Source organism: Portunus trituberculatus, chromosome 19, assembly GCF_017591435.1.
Source record: "Portunus trituberculatus isolate SZX2019 chromosome 19, ASM1759143v1, whole genome shotgun sequence".
Lineage (NCBI taxonomy): Eukaryota > Metazoa > Arthropoda > Malacostraca > Decapoda > Portunidae > Portunus > Portunus trituberculatus.
Window position 1 is genome coordinate 3,839,784 of NC_059273.1, and position 10,217 is coordinate 3,850,000.

A 10,217-nucleotide genomic window follows, 5' to 3' on the forward strand; every position below is an offset into this window, starting at 1 on the left:
CTCAGCAGCATGGTGGAGTCAAAAGTATTTTCTCTCATCAACCCTCCTCTAAAGAACTGAGTGTCTTCAAGCTCTTTAGGTTCCTCTACTACAGTGGTTCCCAACGTACCACTGGTGGTAAGCCAAGGCCTTCCAGGTGGCACAGGAGCTCTTTCGGGTTCATATGCGATTTTTAGTTAAACTAAAGTGATTAATTTCTCAGAAAAAAATATTACTGCCTTACACAGGAAATTCTAGCATCAGTCAGCTGGTGGAGAGAACATGCATCCCTCGCATCAAATTGAGTTGTGTTCCTTGTTAGTTCATTTGTGTGTTCTACTTGTGAATAAATTGATATTTGCTGGAATTGAGTTTTCTGGAACCAGGTGGTACAGGACTGTACGGGACCTCCAAGGGATTCTCGATCAAGAAAAGTTTTGGGACCACTGCTCTACTATATACTAATGTATTTTTTGGGGGAGCGACACCACGTATCGCTTCCTTTGCCACTTTCCCTAAAGCATAAAAAAATCCCTAAAGGCGCGGACACACTTGCCCTAGAACACTGGCCGAAACACTGCTCGACGCATGAAGGAAGCATGTCTCGAACTTTGTCACAGACGTGTTCGAGGCACTAGTGTCCACAGCAGCTGTCTGTGACACTGTTTGCCCGAAACGGTGGCCGAAACAATGTCCCAGTACTGTCGGTGACATATTGCTAGCGTGCATGTAACATGTTTCCTTCATAGGTCGAGCAGTATTTCGGGCAATGTTCTAGGCAAGTGTGTCCGCGCCTTAAGGTTTGCCAGCTATTCTCAAAAAATATGTGCGTCTAGGATAGACCTATTACGAGTACTCTTCATTTTCCTCTACTTCATCACAAGGCAAAATTTAATTACGCTGACGCGAACACGTAATTCCTTCTATCAGCGCTAGCGGGAGATAGCAAATCTATCTTTCCCTTCCCAGCTTTCCTCAGTCAATAATGTAATCCAATTAAACACAAAGTTTGTCCCTGGCAGGCTGGATGCATGGGACGGGGGGCAGGGGGCGGTGGCGGAGAGGCAGACCATCAAGGCATAAAGTACAGTCGTGGGCAGTGTGAGGTCAGGAGGCTAAGTCCACGCAGGTCGGAGAAGCTTAACCCGGTACAGCCTCGACTCACGACCAAGTTCTTACGTCGCAAAGCCTCCCTCCCCCTCACGGCACTCTCCAGGCCGGGGATGCAAGGAGGGGAGGGCTACTTTATCTCCTCGCCCACGACCTCTGCGCAAACACTCAATGAAATAAAACGTGGGATTGCAAAGGTTTACACACGACTGTATTATTAAATTATGCACGAATGTCCTGCCAGCGCTTCAAGAAGCGCTTCGACTCCTGACTCACCTCAGCTGCCGGGCGGCGTCGAGCTCCATTCCTTCTGCCGTGGGAGAATACTGAAGATTTTCGCTCACCGTTGCGCGTTCCCACCTTTTCTCGCTAACGTCGTGATGCACCCGTGCTTACTGTGCCTTCATGCTTGTTGTCAGATCGGTTGGAAGTCCGTGGCAGCGTAAAATGTGCGAAATTTGAGTGTTTACCGCCGGGTCACAACACTGGCTCACCCCGGACTGTCTTGGGGCAGCCAACACTTCGGATTAGTGCACACACATCTCACGTGATTACTGCGAGACTTACGATCATGATTATGCAAGGGAAAATGTGCATTTACCCATAACTCTTACTGCAATGCAAGTAAAGTAATGTAATGTTCAAATAAATTCTGTTTGGATCAAAGGAAACTTGTTAGCGGTTGGTAAGTCTGTTCTTGTTTATTGGAACAGTGGACGCTGCCATTTTTGTCTTCCCATCACTGAACATGTCCATTAGTGTCGTCTTCACTCAAGTATTTAATATACGAGTCACTGATATGACATAAAGACAGCCATGACCACACTTCAGTGCCCACAACATATCCCTGAGAATGTGCGGCAGGAACATGCACTGCGCGTCACCCCTTCCTCTTCCTCCTTCAGCGTCCGCTCCACGCTATCTTCCCCCGCCATACCTTGCACACCATACCGCACCATTCCTACTCCACTTTCACATACTTACCACATCCACACTACGTTCACTCATACATCCCTGGTCTCCAGCGGAATGGTTAACAAGGCAATTTCTTCACGCAGGTAACAAAATACAATATTTTCAGGTAAACTTTTATTGTCTTTTCGCGGTGTTCCCTGGCAAGTCGTGCTGCCGCGCCCCAATACTAAAATAGTACATCTGTTCAGGGCTCGTGTGTATAGCGACGCGGGTACAAATCTTACTGACTCTTAAGGCAGAGGATGGCTTGAGGGGTTGACGCCCCACGGTGATCCAATTATCACAGGCCGGTTAGTGGGGCCACCCAGCCCATGCTGCTGGGGGCAGCTCCTCCTTGTATGGGATTCCCCATCCCTTCGACAGTTCAGGACCGCTACCGCCTGTCCGCGGCACCGGTAGGCGCAGCACTGGTCGGAAACACCAATAAATACTTACATATATACATTGCACAACACTGAATACAAATGTACAAAAATATCACAGCTCTCTACATCAGTATCAGGTAGTGAGTGGCACCCGGCCAGGCTGAGTATTGTACAGGCGGCGTGGCGGGCGCCGGGCCAGCTGGTCAGCCAGTCAGTGGGGCCGCAGCCTACTGACGCCACGGCCGACCAGCCAGCCTGTTAGCCGGCCACCTAGCCAATCAGCCGGCGCTATGACCACATCAGGGGTCAGTGACGTCACGCTCTACTGCTTTGCAGAAGAAAATGCGAAGTTATTACGAGAGAAAATAAACTATAGAGATCACGACCTTCCACTGTAGTGTCCTGCTACTGCTCTAAGTTATGAACACGGCCACTTTTATCTACAAAAAAAGCACTTGGAGGCTGTACATGAGGCTCCGCGGGGCGCCTGGGCTCCTCGCGTCCGGCTCTAAGAAAATACAGCGAGCGGCACGGGCCGGGCGGCCGCTCTCCTCACCTCTCGTAGAAAAATAAGCTTCTGTCGCACTACACCACTAGTGTCCTGCGGCGCACCAAGCTGTGTGACGTCACCGGGCGGAGGGAAGTACGCGGTCACCGGGTCATCAATGGACGGGAGTAGGTCAAGGGAGGTCAGGCGCGGCCTCCCCCGTGAACACAAAGGTTAGGGTGCCGCGGCGGCTGCTATACCACCATCTCGGTGGTGGTGGTGTCAGACTCCGGCGACCGAGGGCTGATAGCCTTCAGGTTTATTTCCTTCTGCAGGCTCTTGCAGGCAGGGTCGTGCGGCGTCATGTTCCGCTCCACGTCGGCGTTCTGCACCTTGCGAATGGCGGCCGGCAGCCCGTGTGTAGGGGAGTCACAGTCACTCAGATCGGTTGTCTCAGGTGTGGCCAACATGCCCTTAGGGACAGGCATCAGGCCGCACGGGGAGGCAAGAGGCGCCACGCGGGGATCACCAGGCCCCTGAGGACTCATCCTGGAGCAGGACGGCTCTCCACCGTCAGTGGGACCCACGCTGAAAGTGGTGGTCTTCAGGGGATTGTGGTACCGCCACAGCTTCTCCTCGTTCTCGTTGTTGGACTTCTCGGCGTGAGAGTCTTCCGCCAGCTTGTGTCTCGATGAGTGGGACGGGAAGGCGTTGCGGTGGTGCGCCTGCAGGTGTCTTCGCCGGCACTGCCAGTACCCTAGCGCCGCCACCACCAGCACCACCAGGACCACTAGCACCACCGTCACTGCCGCCAGCACTCCATTGGCCACACCAGCTGGAATAGGAAAGAAAACAATTCTCATCAAATGACTCGTTCGTCAACGTTGTCAACGTTGTAACGGAATACAAAGATATACAGATACACAGACAGACAGCTAAAACATACAGAACATAAGAACATGATAGAAAAACAGAAAAGAACATTACTAAGGATCTGAACACTTAAATTTACCATCTGCTATTTTTACCATAAATTTATCTAACTTCTCGAAACTCTGTCATGTGTGTGCATGTCGTACGTTATTACTGAACTGTATCTGCTCACCCTCACTTGAGTTTGTAAAACAGGTTTTGCTTACCTTGTTTCAACTCTAATGAAAGAAAATAAGTCATCGTTCGTTACTGAGACACAACACGACTTGACAAAGCACCTCCCACACAACTCGTAATGCATCATCAACACCACAACACTCACCAGGTTCTCCACTCACTACTGTCGTCTCCACCTTCACCTCTACGGCGGCGGCCAGGGCGGAGGCCGGTGTGAGCTTCCTGCTAACCAGCTCCCCGAGGTTCTTGGCCGCCATAGTCACGTCTCCACGCTGCCCCTCATCCGTGTACGACTGTGAGAGGAGACAAGACGAGACCCGTTTAGCGCACGCCGCCACACACTCAAGGCTCTAGAAAACACATGTGATGGTAACACTGATGTTGAGGTCGTAGTAAGTTCAGTGGTATACTCACCAGAGTGACTTCTATCGTGTCGTTTGTCCCGACCAAAAGGCCACACAGGATGATGGGTGCCGGCGTGGAGGTGTGGGCGTGACGATCAGCCCAGGCCGCCCGCAGGCCCTGGCACACCATCTGTACACGTGAGCCCTGCGGCAACCTGGCGCGGTCCAGTATGAGGGTGAGTCTCGCACAGCCGTTGTTAAGCGTAGCGTGGTTGGGCACACAGTCCTTGGGACCTGGGTTGACCCTTGGGGCAACGTGCTGCCCCTCCTCACTCAGCAGGCGGCACTCGCCCCACGGCTCGCAGGGAGGCGCCAGGCACCAGTGCAGCGGTCCGGGCACGCACACCTTCAACAAGACCATCGAGGGATTACCTTCACGGTATAATTAAATGATGTTTATTATTGAGACACAAAACAACAAAAGACGTCAACAAGAAATGAAGAAAGAGCGACTAACCTCATGAAGTTGGCACGGGTAGTGGTCCGGGTCACGGGAGCGGAGACAGTTCTCGGGGCCGCACCACACGTCGGAGCAGGAAGCAACACCGTGGCTGCAGTGGCAAGAGTTACACTGATGTCGCCACACTGCCCCGTGGGGACGGAGGTCGCCGCCCCATTTACAGGCTTTCGAGGCCTGGACGGAGGTACTGTTGGCCTCAACGAGTTCACAGCGGCTGCCGGTGCGTCCCGGCGGACATAAGCAGGTGAAGTTTGCGACTCCGTCAATGCACGTGCTGCCGAACGCGCACGGGGAGGAGGCACACTCGTTGATGTTGACACGGCAGTCAGGTCCTGTGAAGCCCGACACACACTCACACACGCGCCAGTTCACGCCATCCACGCAGAGTCCGCCATTGTAGCACGGATGCGGAGTGCAGTCGTTGATGTTATTGGTGCACGTGACGCCGTCCCAGCCGTCAGGACACAGGCAGGTGAAGCCGTCACCGGTGTTGACACAAGTGGCACCGTTCTGACAGGGCGCTGAGTCACACGCTCGACGCTCGGCTGCAGGACAAAAACCAAATACATGTACACCTGGCCACAAGTACCTTGTCAACGAACTAGTCAAAACACCATTAAACCTGATCGAAAGGCTGGCGGAGAGCTACTCACGGATTTGACAGATGCTGCCCCTCCAGCCGGAGAGACAGTGGCAGACGAAGCCGTCACCCAGGTCGGTGCAGGTGCCGCCGTTCTGGCAGGTGCTAGGGTCACAGTGGGAGGTGGTGGAGGAACACGTGCGGCCCTTCCATCCGTCCTCACATACGCAGGTGAAGTCTCTGTCGCCGTCCCTGCAGGATGCGTTGTTGCGGCACGGACTGTCAGCACACTCGTCTACGTCTGGCAAGGACACAACACAGCACAGTTAGCGGCCTGGAGGATTCGGGCGGGCGTCATGACGTGGGCCAAACGTCAAGTTAGTCAGATCACTACGAATATTCAGCACATCCTAAGATGACACAGCAATTGAGGTAGAAAGTTTTACCATCGCACTCCTTTACTGATCTATAAAGTGCGGGGAGAAAAACGCCGCTTGTTTAACGTGCCAAACATTATATGAATTATAATTATAAATAAAGGTGGTTTTCCCTTGATTCCCTGCGTCGGTGTCGTGAACGGGAAGGAAAAGATTCCGCGCGTGTGTGTGGAGCAACACCCCGCAGCAGGCGGGCCACGGGACCCCCAGAGTTAGGAGAAGACAATTTATGCAGTGCTAATTAAATGGTCTGAGTTCGTGATACAAGTAATAAAACTTTCCCTTTGTGGTGATATCCATCAGTGGCCGTGAGAGGAGTGAAGGGAAGGCGAGGCGGCGGGTGAGCCAGGGAAGCGTTGCATCATGAAGGCAGACTGACTGGGGCAGGGGGAAGGAGAGGGGCGCAGGTCACGCCGAGCAGGTGAGGCAAGGGTGGAGCTGAGGAGGGGGCAGCCGGAGGGGGCGGTGCGCCGGGGAGCCTCGCGCCGTGAGATCCTCTAATTGCCTCTGCTGAGCGGCGGCAACAAGGCGCCATTGTTACACAAACATGAAAACATGAACAGCGCATACCAATGAGGGCGGCGGCCTCGTTAATGGCGCCCCTCTCCGTCTCTTCACGCCCCCAGCCAGGCAACCTCCATTCCTTCAACAGACCTCTACCTTCCCCCACCACCTGCGCCGCCCATCATAGAAAAAGACTTACCAATATTGCAGTAGGGACCTTCCCAGCCAGGGTCACACACGCACTGGAAGCCGTTCACCAGGTCAACACACGTTCCTCCGTTCATGCACGGCGAAGACTCGCAGTCGTTCACGTCTAGAGGAGAGGGAAAAGAGGAAATGTTAGTATTCGTGTGTGTGTGTGTGTGTGTGTGTGTGTGTGTGTGTGTGTGTGTGTGTGTGTGTGTGTGTGTGTGTGTGTGTGTGTGTGTGTGCGTGTGTGAACGTTCATCTCAATTCACTATACACAAAAATATCCAATTACAAAGAAATAGAGTGTAGTTCCCCAAAACGTGTACTAATGGAAAGTTTGCATCACAGCCGTAAAGACAGACTGTTGCTTCACGCTTTGTTCTGTTCTATTCTGCCTTCAAAACTCACTTACATCGTCTACTAGTAACAGTAAATATATTAACAGATAACATATTCAAAGATCTGTTCTATGTATTCTCGTACTAAGTGAATCGCAATACACAACCCCAAACCTGTACTAGTATTTCACCCCCCATACACTCGTCCTCCCCCGCATCTAAACACACAAGCTGCTGAAGATACTCACTGATGTGGCAGTACTGGCCGCTGAAGCCCGGATCACATACACACGAGAAGGCCCCCTCGGCGTAGCTAACGCAGCGACCGTGTCTCCCGCAGATGTTGGAGGGCACAAGAAGCACCGATCCCGACTCCTGGGGCTCCGGCACCGTGCAGCTGTCGACCACTGTGAGGGGGGGCGGCGGTGAGGGGCGGGAGGGACACACCACAGACAGCCACAGTACTTGCATTAGGCTGGATCTCCTCCAGTCTAACACACACACACACACACACACACACGCACACGCACACGCACGCACACACACACACACACACACACACACACACACACACACACACAAATGCACGCACAGAGGGTTATGAGGCGACACAACACAAGTGACGGACAATGGCGGGGAAAGGTAAACACGAAGACAAGAAAAAATCTTGTAAATCAAGTTTTCCTCACAAGTGATAATGTATGATATTTATATAATTACAGATGACTTAATTTTATGAATAACACACAGAGAGAGAGAGAGAGAGAGAGAGAGAGAGAGCGTAGGAACCGACATATAACCAAACAAAGAGATAATAAAGAAAATTTCTCCTGATCTTTATAAAGGAGAGAAAAAATAAGAAAACATAACAAGAAAGGAGACAGGAAGGGAAGGAAGGGGCGGATGGGGGGGGGATTCACTTACCTTGGCAGGGGGGCGTGGTGCAGGCGGGGCGGGGAGAGGAGCAGTTCTTTCCGGCCCAGCCTTCGGGACAGTGACAGTAGTAGTCGGAGGGCGTGTTGATGCAAGGCGCCCCGTTGTCACAAGGGTTCGGGTTACACAAGTCGATGTCGATCTGGTGAGGAGAAAAACAACATGGCCGCTCAAAAACCCACGAGCCAAAGAATACACACAGAGAGGAAACACACTTCAGTATATACAAGCAGCGAGGCAAAGTGAAGGCTGCAGAGGATGTCGTGGAGGGAGGGATTTCACTGTCCTTTCCTCAGGATATTGACGAAAGAAAACGGGTAAAGGAGGAATGAAAGTAAATAGGAAGGATCTTCGGTAGGAGAGATGGATAGGAGAAGAAAAGGAGAAATGGGAGAAGGGAAGGAGATAGGATAAAAGGATGAAAAATAGAAGGGAAAAAATCTGGGAAGTCTGATGTTCTCTAATGGCAGTAGGAAAGAAGAAAGGAACTAGTGAGGGAAGGAAGAAAGACAGGCTAAGAAATGATAAATGAGAAGCTACACATATCAAAGGTAAGGGTGTGTGGCAAAGGTGTGGAGCAGACCTACCTCGCACTGGTGGCCGGAATACCCGACGGGACAGATGCAGCGGTAGCCGGCCAGCTTGTCCACACACTCCCCGCCGTTATGGCAAGGCGCGCTGCTACACTCGTCCAGCTCCGTCTCGCAGTGGCGGCCTGGTGGGTGAGACAAAACATACGTGAGCCTTGAGACACACACACACACACACACACACACACACACACACATGGTAAACGAGGGTAAAGTAAGGTAAGCAATCTATCTACTCCCCTCGAGTGTGATGGAAGGAAAACAAGGTAGTAAGTGGTAATGAATCATGGAGGAGACGCGTCACGGGGCCGCCAGACACCCACCTGTGTAGCCCTGGTCGCAGGCGCAGTGGTAGTCGTCAACCAGGTCTATGCAGGTGGCGCCGTGCAGACACTGGCCCTGGCAATCGTTGAGGTTGATGTTGCAGTTCTTCCCCTCCCATCCCTTGCGGCAGCGGCACTGGTAGTCGCCCTCAAGGTTGACGCATGACACGGCGTTGATGCACGGACGTCCCTGACACTCGTCTGAGTCTGGGGATGCAGGGCTGAGGGTCAAACTCCGGCAGGGGAGAAGGATGAAGAGAAGGAAGAGAAAAGGTAAGGAGAAAGAATATAAGACAAAGATTATCAGTAGTTATGGAAAAAAAAAAAAGATGGAGGGAGAGGAGATAGTGAGTCTGAGAAGGGGCAAAGCTTGAACGAAGAAAGCACATGGAGAAAGGTGAAAGGAGATATAAGAAGACGTTAAGGAAGCGAAGGATAAGAAGAAAAATAAATAAAGGAGAGACACAGACACGACCTCCACACTAACACTCCAAATAAAAAATAATTCAGAGATAAATCCTTTACAATAACCGAACATGGCTGGGAGAGGAGGGGCAGGGGAGGGGCAGGGATACCACCGCTGGACAACACTCACCGAACTGGCAGGTGTTGCCCTCCCAACCCTGCGTGCAGTTGCAGCTGAAGCCGTTGACCATATCGACGCAAGTGCCGCCGTGCTCGCAGGGGCTGGAGGCACACTCGTCCACGTCTGCCGGGAAAAGAGGTCAAGGGGTTAGGGGTGAGACTCGCTGAGGTCAAACAAACCACCAACACACACACACACACACACACACACACACACACACACACACACACACACACACACACACACACACAGGAGGTGAGGCGTGAGATCTCTTTTTCCCCCTCACCAAGACACGTCCTGCCACACACTCGTCATTTCTGGCTTCATACACACATCGTGAACTCACAAACCTCTCCCTCAAACACACAAACACCACCACTTCTCCCATTCTTTATCTTTGGTTTTTTCCTCTCATGTCTGTTCCTCTTCCTCCTTCTCATCACGTGAAGCAAATAGTCTCCATTCATGCTGTCTCTCTATCTTTCCCCTCCTTCCATCTCAGTCTTGTTTTTTTCTTTTCTCTTTAGACAGTGAGGTCATAACAAGACCAATCATCTGCCTCGCTCCTCACTCATCGTTCCATATTGGCCGGCACGTGTCCACCCCGCCACTCTCGCGGACAAGGACACACACATGAACAAACAGAATAGCGCCGCGGGACACAAGGACAAACTGGAGGCAAATTACCCATAAGTCTCTTCTGCTCCCTTCCTCCCCCTCCTGGTCGGACAATGCCTCCCTCAGGACCCTTGGGACTCGAGGACACCCGCGCCCCTCCCACTGACCTGCCATCTAGCGCCACCCGTCCCTGCCACTTTGCCACTCAGCGCTTAGAAATATTCATGGT

The 10,217-nt window shown here is 52.2% G+C and overlaps 1 protein-coding gene across 4 annotated transcripts in view; it reads right to left on the reverse strand.

Annotated features, from left to right (window-relative positions):
- Positions 1–2,163: 2,163 nt before the first annotated feature.
- LOC123506048 (protein jagged-1b-like) overlaps positions 2,164–10,217 on the reverse strand; it is a 214,433-nt gene continuing 206,379 nt past the window's right edge. For 3 of the 4 annotated variants that reach the window (XM_045257889.1, XM_045257886.1, XM_045257888.1), the window contains 11 exons: positions 9,380–9,493; positions 8,785–8,991; positions 8,459–8,586; positions 7,863–8,013; positions 7,187–7,429; positions 6,611–6,724; positions 5,544–5,771; positions 4,888–5,435; positions 4,441–4,776; positions 4,172–4,319; positions 2,164–3,751 (listed from right to left, as the gene is read on the reverse strand). In XM_045257889.1, the coding sequence (XP_045113824.1) occupies positions 3,171–3,751; positions 4,172–4,319; positions 4,441–4,776; positions 4,888–5,435; positions 5,544–5,771; positions 6,611–6,724; positions 7,187–7,429; positions 7,863–8,013; positions 8,459–8,586; positions 8,785–8,991; positions 9,380–9,493 (2,798 nt within the window). In that variant the 3' untranslated portion in view covers positions 2,164–3,170. The remainder of the gene's footprint in view (positions 3,752–4,171; positions 4,320–4,440; positions 4,777–4,887; positions 5,436–5,543; positions 5,772–6,610; positions 6,725–7,186; positions 7,430–7,862; positions 8,014–8,458; positions 8,587–8,784; positions 8,992–9,379; positions 9,494–10,217) is intronic. The other variant, XM_045257887.1, reaches the window with a different exon arrangement.